Source organism: Mustelus asterias, chromosome 6 (genome assembly GCF_964213995.1).
Source record: "Mustelus asterias chromosome 6, sMusAst1.hap1.1, whole genome shotgun sequence".
Lineage (NCBI taxonomy): Eukaryota > Metazoa > Chordata > Chondrichthyes > Carcharhiniformes > Triakidae > Mustelus > Mustelus asterias.
The window spans coordinates 136,878,628-136,896,127 of record NC_135806.1 but is presented as its reverse complement, the minus strand read 5'-3'; the positions used below and the strand labels follow the sequence as shown (position 1 = coordinate 136,896,127).

Below are 17,500 nucleotides of genomic sequence, written 5' to 3'. Positions count from 1 at the left end.
TTAGGAGGTGGGCCAAGTGTTTCTCGTGTGTCAGTGCAGACTCGATGGGCTGAAGAATCTCTTCTGCATTGTGATTCTGTGATAAAACAGCAGCTTAAGCGCACACCCAAATGACATCACCATCAAATCATATGATTAGCTCTTAAGGTAACCTGCACCCTTTTTTAGATGCATAACATCTCTCCCTCTTCTGTGGTCATGACAGAAAATTACTATGATATACATAGGATCAGTAGTACTCTTGACATGGCACTATGCATCATTAATCACTATACACAGTCAATAAGAAATCGATCAGCAAGGCAGCACGGTGGCACAGTGGTTAGTGTTGCTGCCTCACAGCTCCAGGGGCCCAGGTTCAATTCTGGCCTTGGGTGACAGTTTGGAGTTTGCACATTCTCCCCATGTTTGCATGGGTTTTAGGGATCAGTGTTGAGACTGCAGTTGTTTACAATTTGTATAGATGATTTGGAGTTGGGGGTCAAATGCAGTGTCAAAGTTCACAGATGACACTAAGATAAGTGGTAGAGCAAATTGTGCAGAGGACACAAAGTCTGCAGAGGGATATAGGTAGTTTAACTGAGTGGCAAGGGTCTGGCAGATGGAGTACAATGTTGGTAAATGTGAGGTCATCCATTTTGGTAGAAATAACAGGAAAATAGACAATTTAAATGGTAAAAAATTGCAGCATGCTGCTGTGCAGAGGGACCTGGGTGTCCTTGTGCATTAATCACAAATAGTTGGCTTGCAAGTGCAGCAGGTAATTAAGAAGGCAAATGGAATTTTGTCCATCATTGCGAGAGGGATGGAGTTTAAAAACAGCGAGATTATTTTGCAGCTGTATAAGGTGCCGGTGAGGCCACACCTGGAGTACTGTGTACAGTTTTGGTCTCCTTACTTGAGAAAGGATATACTGGCGCTGGAGGGGGTGCAGAGGAGATTCACTAGGTTGATTCTGAAGTTGAGAGGGTTGACTTATGAGGAGAGACTGAGTAGACGGGCACTATACTCACTGGAATTTAGAAGAATGAAGGGGAGATCTTATAGAAACAAAAAATCATGATGGGAATCATGGGTGGAATGGTAGCACAGTGGTTAGCACTGCTGCCTCACAGCTCCAGGAACATGGGTTTGATTCCCGGCTTGGGTCATTGTCTGTGCGGAGTTTGCACATTCTCCCCGTGTCTGCATGGGTTTCCTCCGGGTGCTCCGGTTTCCTCCCACAGTCCAAAGATATGCAGGTCAAATGGATTAGCCATGGTAAATGTATGAGGTTACAGAAATAGGGCGGGGGAGAGGACCTGGGTAAGACACTGTCAGAGAGTCGGTGCAGACTCAATGGGCTACTTCTGCGCCGTAGGGATTCTATTATTCTATGAGATATATTCCTCTTGGTTGTAGACAATGTTCTGGAATTTGACTGCCCTTGGCCCTTGAAATATGATTTGGAATTTCGGTAGACACTTCTTCCCTTGAAACTAATTCTGTATCATTCTCACTCAGTATATTAGCAACCATCAGGCAACTCAGATTCAACTAAGTCTTCTGTAGCAGTATTCACAACACTGGGAACTATAAATAGTGGTATTTCTGGAGATGATTCTGAAAAATAATTTCAACATGATAACAATTGGTCAGCATGGTGTCGCCAAACTAGTTCATCAGTTTGAACTGTGTAAGAAATTGGACCTGTTTTTGCTCAACCTATGCTGGTACCCATTTCTCATTTGTGACATCATGCACTAACTCTCCTGCACCCTTTCCGAGGCCCTGACATCCTTCCTATAATATGGCATCCCTAATTTGATACACTGCTTCAGCTGGAGCTAAACCATTATTTTATAAAAGTTTATCATAGTCTCCTTGCTTTTGTGCTTTAAACCGCTATTTTTAAATCTTAAGAATCCTTTATGCCTTTTCAACAACTGTTGCAACCTGATTTGTGTGCAAACATCCACAGGCCTTTCTATTGTTCTTTAAAATTGTACCTTTTGGTTTATATTGTTCCCTCAGAGTCAGAGGTTCACAGCATGGAAACAGGCCCTTTGGCCCAACTTGTCCATGCCGCCCTTTTTTTTTTAAACCCCTAAGCTAATCCCAATTGCCCGCAGTTGACCCATATCCCTCTATACCCATCGTACCCATGTAACTATCTAAATGCTTTTTAAAAGATAAAATTTAAAAGACAAAATCCCTCTTCCTCCTTCCTACCAAAATCAATCCATTCACGCTGCTGCATTAAAATTAACTTACTATCTGTCTGCCCATTTCAGCAGTCGATCTCCCTTTGAAGTCTGTCACTATCCTCCTCTCTGCTCATTTTATTTCTGAGTTTCGTGTTATCTGCTAACTTTGAAATCATGCTTTGAATACCCAATGGAGGTCATTTTAGAAAGAGCAATTGAGGTGATTGTTCTTTTAAGGGCAACACAGCTCATGCGACCCTTACTCCGCTGCGTTGTCCTTAAAGGGACAATCATCACAGGAATGGTCTGAATATTGGGCTAGGGCAGAGGGGGGACACACCACTGTGCACTTTCATGTGATAGAGTCAGAGGTTTACAACATGGAAACAGGCCCTTTGGCCCAACTTGTCCATATTGCCCAGTTTTTACCATTTAAGCCTGTCCCAATTGCCTATATTTGGCCCATAACCCTCTGTACCAATCTTGCTCATGTAACTGTCTAAATGCTTTTTAAAAGACAAATTGTACCCACCCCTTCTAATACCTCTGGCAGCTCGTTCCAGACACTCGCCACCCTCTGTGGAAAAAATTGCCCCTCTTTGTATCTCTCCCCTCTCATCATGCCCACTAGTTTTAGACTCCTCTACCTTTGGGAAAAGATGTTGACTAGCTGATCGATGCCCCTCATTATTTTATAGACCTCTATAAGATCACCCCTCAGCCTTCTACGCTTCAGGGAAAAATGTCCCAGTCTATCCAGCCTCTCCTTAGAACTCAAACCATCAAGTCCCGGTAGCATCCTAGTAAATCTTTTCTGCACTCTTTCTAGTTTAATAATATACTTTCTATAACAGGGTGACCAGAACTGTACACAGTATTCCAAGTGTGGCCTTACCAATGTCTTGTACAACTTCAACAAGACATCTCAACTCCTGTATTCAGTGTTCTGACCAATGAAACCACCTATGCCAAATGCCTCCTTCACCACCCTGTCCACCTGTGGCTCCACTTTCAAGGAGCTATGAACCTGTACCCCTAGATCTCTTTGTTCTTTAACTATACCCAACGCCCTACTATTAACTGAGCAAGTCTTGCCCTAGTTCAATCTACCAAAATGCATCATGTCACATTTATCTAAATTAAACTCCATCTGCCATTCATCAGCCCACTGGCCCAATTGATCAGGATCCCGTTGCAATCCGAGGTAACATTCTCCACTGTCCACTATGCCACCAAACTTACTAACCATGCCTCCTAAATTCTCATCCAAATCATTAATATAAATGACAAATAATAGTGGACCCAGCACCGATCCCTGAGGCACGTCGCTGGTCACAGGCCTCCAGTTTGAAAAACAACCCTCTACAACCACCCTCTATCTTCTGTCATCAAGCCAATTCATAGCAAGAGGATTTAAGAAAGTAGTAAGGATGTCTTGCTGCAGTTATACAGGGTCTTGGTGAGGCCACACCTTGAGTATTGTGTGCAGTTTGGTCTCCGAGACAGAGGAAGGACATTCTCGATATTGAGGAAGTCCAGCAAAGGTTCACCAGACTGATTCCCGGAATGGCAGGACTGACATATGAAGAGAGACTGGATTGACTGGGCTTGTACTCACTGGAATTTAGAAGATTGAGAGGGGAATGTCAGGAAACATAAAATCCTGATGGGACTGGACAGGCTAAATGTGGGAAGAATGTTCCTGATTTTGGGCAAGTGCAGAACTGGGTGGGGGGAGCCATTCAGGACTGAGATGAGGAAGATCATCTCCTTTCAGAGCTCTGAACCTGTGGAATTCTCTACCACAGAAAGCTGTTGGGGTCAGTTCGCTAGGTATGTTCAAGAGGGAGCTGGACGTGGCCCTTGTGGCTAAAGGGATCAAGGAGTATGGAGAGAAAGCGTGAGTGGAATACTGAAAGTGCATGATCAGCCATGATCATTTTGAATGGTGGTGCAGGGCCGAATGGCCTACTCCTGCACCCATTTTCTATGTTTCTATGTTTGATGCACTTTAAGACTTCCAGCACCACCTCCTCTGTAATATGTACACACCTCAAGACATCACTATTTGTTGACTTACAATGACTGTATATCAAAATCAATTCATTATGGAGGTTATCAGAAAGATGTAATTGAAAACAGCAAGAACTTGTATTTAAACGGCATCTTTAACCTAGAATGGCATTTCTAAGCCTGGAGGGAAAGGGTTTGAAACTATGCAGTGAGCTTTATACTGCGAGGTAAGGAAGCTGCAGAGACAATCTGAGAAGTGCGTTTGTACAGTGTGAGTAATGAACGTACAGATGTTTGGGTGCATTAGGAAATTAAAATTGTCCAGCAGTGGCAGGTTACAGTACTTGTTCAGATGGTTTGTTCAGAATTTTTTTTGATAACTTAAAATAACCTGCTTGTCACTTTGGTGGAATATTTATGTTAAATTTACATTTGGGAACTTCATTTTTACCCAATATGTGTGTTAACAGGCAAAATGGTTTCTGGAGAAGAGGATGGACTTGAAGATGATGCAGAGACCCGGTCAGAAGTCAGCACTGCCACTTTTCCAGGTTTGTGGCCCAAGGGCAGTTTCTCTGCTTATTTTTCTACCCCTCATAATCCTGCGCACTCCTCTTCAGTTGTTCGTAAGAGCCTCCTATTTTCAACCTCCATGAGCAATGGACTGTTTGATTTGGTGGAAAAGAATTAGGTGGTTTCCATCGCCGTCTTCATGCGCACTTAAAGAAAACACAAGTTCTCTTCCCAAAGGATTCGCCACATGTAAGCAGCTGCCATTCCTCCAGGTTTTAGTTTTTCTGCCATCACCACTGAAAATTTACTGGTTTTGTGGCTGAACCATGGTGCGTAATCATGAGCATGGGATCCTTACTGAAGCCTGGGGCAACCTCCAAAAAGGAAGGGGCAACCATCCCTGAAGTCTCAAATGACCCTGTTCTGCTGTTGTAAATACATGTAAGGATTGTCACTAAGTCTTTTTTAAAAATTCTTTTTATGGGATGTGGATGTCGCTGGCTAGACCACCATTAATTGCCCATCCCTAGTTGCCCTTGAGTAGGTGGTGGTGAGCTGCCTTCTTGAACCGCTGCAGTCCCTGAGGTGGAGGTACACTCACACTGCTGTTAGGGAAGGCGTTCCAGGATTTTGGCACAGTGACAGTGAAGAAACTGCAAAATGGTTCCAGGTCAGGATGGTGAGCGATTTGGAGGGGACCTCCAGGTAGTGGTTTTCGCAGGTATCTGCTGCTCTTGTCCTTCTAGATGGTAGTGGTCGTGGGATTGGAAGGTGTTGTCTTGCTGAGTTCCTGCAGTGCATCCTGTAGATGGTACACACATGGTAGGTTTCCTTCCATGAAGGACTAATGGGTTTTTATGACCTTTAATTCCAGATATTTTATTGAGTTTTAAAATTCCACTGTCTGCCATGGTGGGATTTGAATCCTGGTTCCCTTGTGGACACCTTGGGTCTCTGGATTTGCAGTTGAGCGACAATTCCACTATGTCACCGCCTTCCCACTAGTAACCTGCAGCTCTGTAACCACACTGACTCTTTCCCCGAGTACTGTACAGCTGGAAAGTGCTCTCCTCCAGTACAGCTCGAGTTCTGGGTAAACAGAGGCCCTGACCTTTCTGCAGGGGTTTGTCTTGAGCTACTGTGACCTCAGTGGGCGATTAGCAAAACTGCTGCAGGAATGCCAGGAGCAATAGCCACTTGATCTGTTTCTCACTGAAAGCCAGCCAGCGATCCTTATAACCCAACCAGTGATTGCAGTTGTTCTGCTAACTGTTCAAGTAGATGTGTTGCCATAATCGTTCAGGTTCAAGGCCCATTCCAAAGACTTGAGTGCAAAATCTAGACCCTTCTCATCCTTCCACTGGACAATAATTTGATTTATTATTGTCACATGTATTAGTAAACAGTGAAAAGTATTGTTTCTTGCGCACTGTACAGACAAAGCATACCGTTCATAGAGAAGGAAAGGAGAGAGTGCAGAATGTAGTGTTACAGTCATAGCTAGGGTGTAGGGAAAGATCAACTTAATGCAAGATAGGTCCATTCAAAAGTATGATGGGAACAGGGAAGAAGCTGTTCTGGAATCGATTGGTACGTGATCTCAGACTTTTGTATCTTTTTCCCGACGGAAGAAGGTGAAAGAGAGAATGTCTGGGGTGTGTGGGGTCCTTAATTATGCTGGCTGGAAAATCATTTTGTCGATGTGCCACATTTATGCATTGGATTTCACAATAGTGTGGAAACCTATAAGCACATTGTGTGAGCCGTATTATCTGCTGTTTATTTTTACATGTATATAACAGTTAATGTGTTGTTTTCACTCACACTTTCAGGTTCAGTAAACAGTGAAGGCACTGTTGATGTTCCATCACCTACTACCTTGGGGTCAACAAGCCCAGTGCCAGATTCTACTGGGCACGATATCATCACTCAGCAGCCACGTTCCCAGCATACTCTACAGTCTGCAGAGTCTGTCGATCTCAATAGTTCGGCAACATCGGACCTGACCGGCTTGACAGTTGAAGGGGATGTCGATGAGGCGCTGAGCCGAAGTTCCAGTCAGATCAGCACCATCCAGTCAGACACCAATGCAGACCAGAATGACCGCACCAATCAGGCTATATCTCCACTCAGTGAGAGCTCCCAGACAACCGAGGGCCCAGATTCAGCCGTGACCCCGTCCGACAGTTCAGAGCTTGTAAGTGTGCAGCGGGCAGAGGGGGGGTCCCAGACCTCCACTGAGGGTCCCGACATCTCTCACAGCTCCCCCATGGAGGGCTCAGACTCGGATACTACCACTTTCTCTTCCAGTTCCTCAGCTAGTCGTGGTGAAAAGGTCAGCAGCTCACAAGCACTGAAATTGCTTAAAAAAAGTTCCCCCCCCTCCCCTCAAATTGTCCCTCTGCCCCATCTGTGACTGGGAGGGCTTCAAGCTTCTGAATACCAATCTGATGCTTGTGGCAAGATGCATGAGTGGCCCAAAGTCATTCTTCCTCTGTTTTTTCTCTCTGTCACACTATATCGTTCATGTAGCAACCCCTCCTCTCTCTCCCTCCTGTTGCGCACCCTCTCTCCCCCCAGTTGCGCCCCCTCGCTAAACTCAAGAACATAAGAACTAGGAGCAGGAGGAGGCCATTTGGCCCTTCGAGCCTGCCCCGCCATTCAATAAGATCATGGCTAATCTTTTCGTGGACTTGGCTCCACTTACCCACCTGCCCACCATAACCCTTAATTTCTTTATTGTTCAAAAATCTATCTTTTCTTTATAAACATTCAATGAGGTAGCCTCAACAGTTTCACTGGGCAGGGAATTCCACAAATTCACAACCCTTTGGGTGAAGAAGTTCCTCCTCAACTCGCTCCTAAATCTGCTCCCCCGTATTTTGAGGCTATGCCACCTAGTTCTAGTTTCGCCCGCCAGTGGAAACAAACTCCCTGCTTCTATCTTATCTATTCCCTTCATAATCTTATGTTTCTATTAGATTCCTCCTCATTCATCTAAATTCCAATGAGCGTAGCCCCAGTCTACGCAATCTCTCCTCATTAGCCAACCCTCTCAACTCCAGAATCAACCTAGTGAATCTCCTCTGCATCCCCTCCAGTGCCAGAATATCCTTTCTCAAGTAAGGAGACCAAAACTGTACACAGTACTCCAGGTGTGGCCTCACCAGCACCTTATACAGCTGCAACATAACCTCCCTGTTTTTAAGCTCCATCCCTCTACCAATGAAGGACAAAATTCCATTTGCTGCCTTAATTACCCGTTGCGCCCCTCTCTCCATCTCTCCTGCACCCCACTTTCTCTCTCTCTCTCTCTCTCATTGCACCCTTTCATCTCTTGTTGCGCCCCCACTTTCTCAATCTCTCATTCCAACCCCTTCTCTCCCCCTTGTTGCTCCCACCCTTCCATTGCACACCTCCTTCTTCACCCTCTTGCTCTCTAAATAAATGCCATCCCACTACATGACCCTTCTGCACAGTATCATGAATGAATTCAGGAGCTTGGTGTGCATGGTTCCTGATGCTAGCCCACATCGCCACTGCTGCATGCTGGCCTGAATGCTGAGAGAAGTCGAGTTTCCTTGAACAGTGCAGTGACCATCCTCTCTCTTTATTTGTGGGCTTTTAGCATGCAAACATTTTTCATCAGGTTGAAACTCCTTCAGAGGCATGTTGAGAGAGATTTTAAACTTAATCCTAAGTACATAAAGTAAAACGAATGTTGTCTCTTAGTAAGGTGACTGTGACCATTTCACATGGACTGACACTGTCTTGAGAGTAGAGTAGAATATAGAGCTCTCATGTTCATGCACCCCTGCTTTTGCCCAGTATTAGTTCTATTCCGTTTTAATCTTTCTTTTTGAATCTGTGTCTGCTGATTGAGCTGTATGTTGTTTAGTAATTTTTCTCACTTTACTTTCTCGAGATGTTGTGCCTTATTTAACGCTGCTTGCCTCCTGGTTTTTACATTTGTAATATCTGCGTGCTGATTTTGATACAACGAATGTCTAAATTTTCATGGATAGATGACAGTGACAGCAAAATTAATCCTGGCAAATCTTTTTCTGTTAAAATTAAATTCCCGAACCATACCTGTCAAAATGTGCATCTCAACCATCGATAGACTTCACTGGTGACAGGTTCCACAAGTGTGCTGCTTCATCATCAGATAACATTGTCCTGAAGATAAATGACAAATGCTGGAACTGCACAACAGGTCTATAGCATCTGATGAGCAAAGAAATGCCATTTAGTTACAGGGCAATCCTCCAACTGATCTCAGCACCCGACCTGCTGTGCATTGTTGTCGCTATATCAGCACAAAAATAATGTACAATTTTACTGTTTACTGTCACCACCGTCTTAAATGTGAGACACCTTGTCCTCCAGTTCTAGTTTCTCCACAAGGAAAACTTCCTCCCAACTTCCACTCTGAAGGCCCCTCAGGATCCTGTATGTTTCAATAAGATCACCTTTCATTCTTCTAAGCTCCAATGGATGCAGCTCTGCCCGTTCATCTTCTCCTCATAAGGTAACCCCCTCAGCCAAGGTATCAGTGAACCTTCTCTAAACTGCTTCGAATGCATTTATACACTATCTTAAATAAGGAGGCCAAAACTGTACACAGTGCTCCTGACATGGTTTCGCCAACACCCTGTACAACTATAGCAATAAGAGTTTTAACAACACCAGGTTAAAGTCCAACAGGTTTATTTGGTAGCAAATACCATTAGCTTTCAGAGCGCTGCTCCTTCGTCAGATGGAGTGAAAATGTGCTACCAAATAAACCTGTTGGACTTTAACCTGGTGTTGTTGAAACTCTTACTGTGTTCACCCCAGTCCAACGCCAGCATCTCCACATCACAACTATAGCAAAACACCCCTACTTTTATATTCCATTCCTCTTGCAACAAGTAATAACGTTCCATTTGACTCCATTAACACTTGTTGTACCTGCGTACTAACCTTTTACTGATGGATGTATCAGGACATCCAGATCCTTCTGTACCATTGGGTTCTGTGATCTCTCCCCAGTTAAATAATATTCTGCTTATTTGCTCTTCCCGCAAAAGTGGACAAGTTCTCATTTTTCCAGACTATACTCCTTCTGCCAAATTTTGCCCACTCATTTAATTTTGCAGACTCATGATATCCTTTTCACAACTTGCTCTCCATTGACAGCATTTTCTAAACCCACAACCTCTGTCACCTAGAAAGACAAGGGCAGCAGATGCATAGAAACACCACCACCTGCAAGTTCCCCTCAAGCCACACGGCATCCTGTCTTGGAACAATAGTGCTGTTCCCTCACTGTAGCTGGATCAAAACCCTGCCCTAACAACCCTAACTGTGGGTGTACCTACACTACTTGGATTGCAGTGGTTCAAGAAGGTGGCTCACCACCAGCATCTCAAAGTCAATTAGGGATCACCAATCAAAGTACTGGTCTAGCCAGTTTCTGCCCATGTCCCGTTAAAAAGAATTTGAAAAAATCTCTCCTTTCTATCTTTGTGTCATCAGCAAATTTGGCAAACTTATATTTGCTCCTTTCATCCAAGTCATTGATCTAAATTGTAACTAATTGAGTAACTGATCCCTTTAGTGCTCCACTCATCACATCTTGCCAAACTGAAAATGACCCCTTTATCCCTACTCTGTTTCTTTTAGCTAACCAATCCTCTCTCCATACTAATGAGCTCTTAATTTGCACAGTAGCATTTGATGTGCCAACTTGTCAAATGCCTCTGGAAGTCTAAGTTCAGCACATCCATTACTTCCATAGAAACCATAGAGAAGACACAGCACATAAGGAGGCCTTTCAGTCCATCTTGTTTATGCCAGCCCAAGGATAGCCCTTTCTACTCCCACCTTCCTGCACCTGGCCCATAGCCCTGTAGCTTAAAGCTTTTAAAGTGCAGATCCAGGTACTTTTTAGTGGCGTTTAGGGTCTCTGCCTCTACCACCAACTCGGGCAGTGAATTCCAGACACACCCCCACCCTCTTCGTAAAAAAGTTCTTCCTCATGTCCCCTCTATGCCTTCTGCCACTTATGTTGAATCAATGTCTCCTGATTCTAGAATTCTCCACCAAGGGGAACAATTTTATCCTGTCCATTCTATCTCTTCTGCTCATAATTTTGTAAACCTCTATCAAGTCACCCCTCAGCCTTTTTTGTTCCAAGGTAAATAACCCCAACCTATCCAATCTCTCCTCGTAGCTACAGTTTTCTAGCCCTGGCAACTTTTATTGTAAACCTCCTTTACACTCTCGCCAGAGCCATTATGATTCCAATATGTTTCCAATTTAAAACCACATTTAACTTCCCTTGTTAGCCACAGCTGGTGTGTCTTTCCCTTAGTCTTTTTTTTCTCACTGAAATGTATTTTTCGGAGTATTCTAAAATATATTGTTAAATGTCTGTCACTGCTGTCTACTGACCTATACTTTAACTGAATTACCCAGTTTGCTTTAGCCACCTGTCTTCTTGCCTTCATAATTGCCCTTATTTAAGTTTAAAACACTTATCTCAGATCCATTTCTCTCTCCCTCAAACTGAATGTGAAATTCAATCATATTATGATCACTGCTACCTAGGAATATCTTCACTATGAGCTCATTAATTAATCCTGTTGCATTGCGCATTACCAGATCAGGTGTCGCCTGCTGTCTGGTTGGCTTGAGAATGTGCTGTTCTAAAAAATTGTACAGAAAACACTCTATGAACTCACCATCCAGGCTACTTTTGGCGACCTGATTTGTCCAATTTCAATGTAGATTAATATCACCCATGATTATTACTGTACCTTTCTTACAAGCCCCCATTATTTTTTTCTGCATACCCCATCCTACAGTGTGGTAGCAGTTGGGGGCGGGGGGGGGGGGAGTAAACCACTCCCATAAGTGACTTACCTTTACTTTTTCTCATCTCTACCCAAGCTGATTCTACATTTTGATCTGTAGAACTAAGATCATCTCTCTATTTAACCAATGTCATCCTTAGTTACCAGAGCTACCCCTCCACCTTTTCTTAACTTACTGTCCTTCAGGAAAATAGCAGTGTTGATGGAGGATTGCAGTGCTGCTGTAATTTAGCCACCCAATCACACACACTAACCTCTGAACAATCTTCCCCAAGCAACAGCCTAATTCCTTTTCAAATAATCCACACACTGCTTCAGCAGTGTTTGGAGAAGAGAATTCCCCATTCCATTTTTTTACTTTCCTGACTATATTGACTGCTCTCGAGCAGGGCAGAAGTAATTCCCCATCAGTCATGCAAAAAGAACAAAGAAAATTACAGCACAGGAACAGGCTCTTCGGCCCTCCAAGCCTGCACCGACCATGCTGCCCGACTTACCTAAAACTCCCGACCCTTCCAGGGACCATATCCCTCCATTCCCATCCTATTCATGTATTTGTCCAGACACCCCTTAAAACTCACTATCATTTCTGCTTCCACTACCTCCCCCGGCACAGAGTTCCAGGCACCCACCACTCTCTGTGTAAAACATCTGCCTCGTACATCTCCTTGCCCCTCGCGCCTTAAACCTGTGCCCCCTCGTAATTGACTCTTCCACTCTGGGAAAAAGCTTGTGACTATCCACTCTGTCCATGCCTCTCATAATCTTGTAGACTTCTATCAGGTCTCCCCTCAACCTCCGTTGTTCCAGTGAGAACAAACCAAGTTTCTCCAATCTCCCCTCATAGCTAATGCCCTCCATACCAGGCAACATCCTGGTAAATCTTTTTTGTACCCCTCCAAAGCCTCCACATCCTTCTAGTAGTGTGGTGACCAGAATTGAACACTATATTCCAAGAACTAAGGTTCTATAAAGCTGCAACATGATTTGCCAATTTTTAAACTCAATGCCATGGCCAGTGAAGGCAAGCATGCCGTATGCCTTCTTGACTACTTTCTCCACCTGCGTTGCCACTTTCAGTGACCTGTGTACCTGTACACCCAGATCCCTCTGCCCATCAATACTCCTAAGGGTTCTGCCATTTACTGTATATTTCCTATCTGTATTAGACCTTCCAAAATGCATTACCTCACATTTGTCCGGATTAAACTCCATCTGCCACCTCTCTGCCCAAGTCTCCAACCGATCTATATCCTGCTGTATCCTCTGATGGTCCTCTTCGCTATACCTGGAGTCCACACTGCTATAGGTGATTGGAATTGGTTTATACGCACAGACAGCACGGTGGCACAGTGGTTAGCACTTCTGCCTCTCTGTGCCAGGGACCTGGATTCGATTCCCGGCTTGGGTCACTGTCTGTGTGGAGTTTGCATGTTCTCCTCGTGTCTGTGTGGGTTTCCTCTGGGGTGCTCCGGTTTCCCCTCACAGTCCAAAGATGTGCAGTTTAGGTGCATTGGCCGTGCTAAATTCTCCCTCAGTGTACCCGAACAGGCACCAGAGTGTGGCGGCTAGAGGAATTTCACAGTAACTTGATTGTGATGTAAGCCTACTTGTGACAATAATAAACTTTTTAAAATAAACTTTAAAAACTTTAAACATCACTTTTTTTAATGAAATTAGCCTCCACTCTGCATTTTGCTGGAGAAATCACCCTGCTTTTCTCCGGAGACATTACTGATGTTCTCTTCCATCAACAGGTGGAAACAACCTGATTTACTCACCTAATTATAAACCCTTCATAATTTTGGAGATGCTCCCTCTGTTCACCCTTTAAACTCCCAATTCTGATCGTTTAGGTGAGAGGGGTAAGTGATTAGTTAACACTCCTGAGGAAACAAGGAGGGAAGAAATGGGGATTCAATGAACAGGAAGGCACTACCAATCCTGTTGAAACCTGGTGTAAATTATTACTGAATCTGCTTGTTTGAACCAGGTGCTGGATGGGACAGACAATCAGTATTCAGCAATGCAGATCGGGCAGCTTCAAGATGAGGAGGAGGATGCCTCAAATACTCCTGGAGATGCACTTCTAGACAGCTTCACAAGTTCCACCCTGGGTACGTTGTCTCATGTGCTTTTAAAACAAACTGCAGGGACTGAGTTAAGAATTGACGCTGACTTTAGTATCTATTCCTTAATGCCTTGTTACAACTAGCATTCTTGTTCTAATCCTAATTGTTGACAATATTAAAACACACAACACTTTCAGCAATGTATTACCTAACACACTTCATTATGTGTTGACTCCTCCCCACTCTTGATTTGGAGCCGTTTCAGCTGTTTTATTCAGCATTGCTTTATTTTGAGGGCAAGCAAATAGCAGACAAGACATTTCCACTCGTGATGGAGACGAAAGCTAGGGGCCCTAAAAAGAATATAGTCACTGATAAATCCAATGTTTAAAAAAGGAAGGAGACAAAAGGCGGGTAACTATAGGCCGGTCAGCTTAACGTCTGTAGTAGGGAAAATGCTGGAATCCATTATTAAAGAGGAGATAGCAGGGCATCTGGATAGAAATGGTTCGATCAATCAGACGCAGCATGGATTCATGAGGGGAAAGTCGTGCTTGACGAACATGTTGGATTTTTATGAAGATGTGACTAGGGCGGTTGATGGAGGAGAACCGGTGGATGCGGTGTTTTTGGATTTCCAAAAGGCGTTTGATAAGGTGCCCCATAAAAGGCTGCTGAAGAAGATTAGGGCACACGGAGTTGGGGGTAGTGTGTTAAAGTGGATTGGGGACTGGCTATCCGACAGGAAGCAAAGAGTCGGAATAAATGGGTGTTTTTCCGGTTGGAGGAAGGTAACTAGTGGCGTGCCGCAGGGATCGGTACTCGGGCCGCAACTGTTTACCATTTATATAGATGATCTGGAGGAGGGGACGGAGTGTAGGGTAACGAAGTTTGCAGACGACACAAAGATAAGTGGAAAAGTGAATCGTGTGGAGGACGGAGAAGATCTGCAGAGAGATTTGGACAGGCTGAGTGAGTGGGCGAGGATATGGCAAATGGAGTATAACGTTGAGAAATGCGAGGTTATACACTTTGGAGGAAATAATAACAAATGGGATTACTATCTCAATGGAAACAAATTAAAACATGCTACCGTGCAAAGGGACCTGGGGGTCCTTGTGCATGAGACGCAAAAGCCCAGTCTGCAGGTACAACAGGTGATCAAGAAGGCAAATGGGATGTTGGCCTATATTGCGAGGGGGATAGAATATAAAAGCAGGGATGTCTTGATGCACCTGTACAGGGCATTGGTGAGGCCGCAGCTGGAATACTGTGTGCAGTATTGGTCCCCTTATATGAGGAAGGATATATTGGCATTGGAGGGAGTGCAGAGAAGGTTCACCAGGTTGATACCGGAGATGAGGGGTTTGGATTATGAGGAGAGGCTGAGGAGATTGGGTTTGTACTCGTTGGAGTTTAGAAGGATGAGGGGGGATCTTATGGAGACTTATAAGATAATGCGGGGGCTGGATAGGGTGGAGGCGGAGAGATTCTTTCCACTTAGTAAGGAAGTTAAAACTAGAGGACACAGCCTCAAAATAAAGGGGGGTCGGTTTAAGACAGAGTTGAGGAGGAACTTCTTCTCCCAGAGGGTGGTGAATCTCTGGAATTCTCTGCCCACTGAGGTGGTGGAGGCTACCTCGCTGAATATGTTTAAAACGCGGATGGATGGATTCCTGATCGGTAAGGGAATTAAGGGTTATGGGGATCAGGCGGGTAAGTGGTACTGATCCACGTCATTTCAGCCATGATCTTATTGAATGGCGGGGCAGGCTCGAGGGGCTAGATGGCCTACTCCTGCTCCTATTTCTTATGTTCTTATGTTCAATAGGAAATTCAGGAGAAATGTCTTTACCTGAGCAGAGTGGGAATATGGAAATTTCACCACAATGACTAGTTGGGGTGAATACAATAAAGGTCTTGAAGGGGCAGCAAGATATGTCCATGAAGGACAAAAAAAATAAAAGATATGTTGACAGAATTAGATGATGTGGAGATGCCGGCGTTGGACTGGGGTAAACACAGTAACAAGTCTCACAACACCAGGTTAAAGTCCAACAGGTATATTTGGTAGCACAAGCCACTAGCTTTCGGCTAGTGGCTTTTGCTACCAAATAAACCTGTTGGACTTTAACCTGGTGTTGTGAGACTTGTTACTAGGATTAGATGAAGCAGTGTGGAAGGAGGCAAAAGAAGAGCATCAACGCTGGCATGAATTCTGTACTGTATGTTGTATGTAAAATAATCAGAACACAATACTGATTTTTCTTTTGACAATAATAGCTTGTAAGGGTTGGGATTGAAGCACTAATTCTTATTAAAAAGAATAAATGAATTTAATACAGCTGATCAGAAAAACTTAGCCTTAATACATTTTAATAAATGTACTATGTGTAATCCATTCACTTGAACTTGCCCAGTGCGTATCGCTGGATTTGTTCCTACGAAATAGGATATCTTATGGTCTTGCTGAGAGCTTGCAAAGCTGTCCTTGGCGAGGGTCGCCAATTTTAAGGCTTGGGTGTAGCAGGTACACAATGACATGGTTTATTAGATTCTGGCCCTCCACGTCTGAGACATCTGTTGTGGATGGAATCAATATCTCTTTTATTATCCACCTGCAAAGGGAAGTTAGATGGGTGTCTTTAGTTGGCATGGACACGTGGGCTGAATGGTCCCCTTCTGTGCTGTATCATTTCTATGGTTCTAAGTGCACCAGGGAGGAGGGAATAGAAGGATATGCTGAGTGGGGTGGAAGGAGGTTCATGTGGAACCTATGCACAGCACAGACCAGTTGGGCTGAAGGACCTAATTCTGTGCCATTCTAATAAATCCAATGCATTCCTCGCTGGCCTCCCACATTCTACCCTCTGTAAACTTGAGGCTGTCCAAGGTTGCTGCCGTGTCCTAACTTGCATCAAGTTCCATTTTCCCTTCATCCTGCGCTTGCTGTCCTACATTGGCTCTGGGTTAAGCAATACCTAAATTAAAATTCTCCTCCTTCCTCTCCACAATCTCTCCATGAAGTTAGCAAACGCTTCTGTGTGCAATGGCTGCTATTCAATTGTTAATTATAAATTTGAGATTAATGGATTTTTAGTTAACCAAATATATTAAGGGCTATGGAGGCAAAGGTGGGTATGTGGAATTGGGTCACAGATCAGCCATGATTTCACTGAATGGCAGGATATGCTTAAGGGGCTGAATGGCCTTCTACATAACAACGGAACAGGAGTAGAGCTTGCTTTTGTAGTCAGAACGATCATGGCTGATCTTTTGTCTCAGTGCCACTTTCCTACACGATCTCCATATCCCTCAGTTCCCGGATACTAAAACCTGTCTAAATATATTCAACAATGGAGCATCCACACCCCTCTGGGGTAGAGAATGCCGAAGATTTGAGTTGAAAAACATTCTCCTCTCTTATTTTAAAATTTTTAAGTTTATTCATTAGTGTTAACTTACATTAACACTGCAATGAAGTTACTGTGAAAATACCTGTGTCGCCACACTTCGACGCCTGTTCGGGTACACTGAAGGAGAATTCAGCACGGCCAATCCACCTAACCAGCACAGCTTTCGGACTGTGCAAGGAAACCCATGCAGACACAGGGAGAACGTGCAGACTGCACACAGGCAGTGACCCGAGGCTAGAATTGAACCCACTGCTAACCACTGTGTCACCGTGCCACCCAATATCCTGGGACTGTTCCACTGGCTGGGAATCTAAAACATGAGGGCAACAACCTCTCGGTGTTTATCAGGACATTTCAGAATCTTGTGCGTTTCAATGTGACCACCTTGCATCTTCTAAACTGCTAAGGGAGTGTACTCAGCCTTTCATCCCAGGCACCAC

The 17,500-nt window shown here is 44.2% G+C and overlaps 1 protein-coding gene across 5 annotated transcripts in view; it reads left to right on the top strand.

The window, feature by feature from the left end:
• Positions 1-17,500, top strand: part of htt (huntingtin) — a 222,177-nt gene that overhangs the window by 59,434 nt on the left and 145,243 nt on the right. For all 5 annotated transcript variants that reach the window (XM_078215138.1, XM_078215136.1, XM_078215139.1 and 2 more), the window contains exons 10-12: positions 4,670-4,750; positions 6,545-6,909; positions 13,566-13,689. In XM_078215138.1, coding sequence (XP_078071264.1) covers positions 4,670-4,750; positions 6,545-6,909; positions 13,566-13,689 — 570 coding nt within the window. The remainder of the gene's footprint in view (positions 1-4,669; positions 4,751-6,544; positions 6,910-13,565; positions 13,690-17,500) is intronic.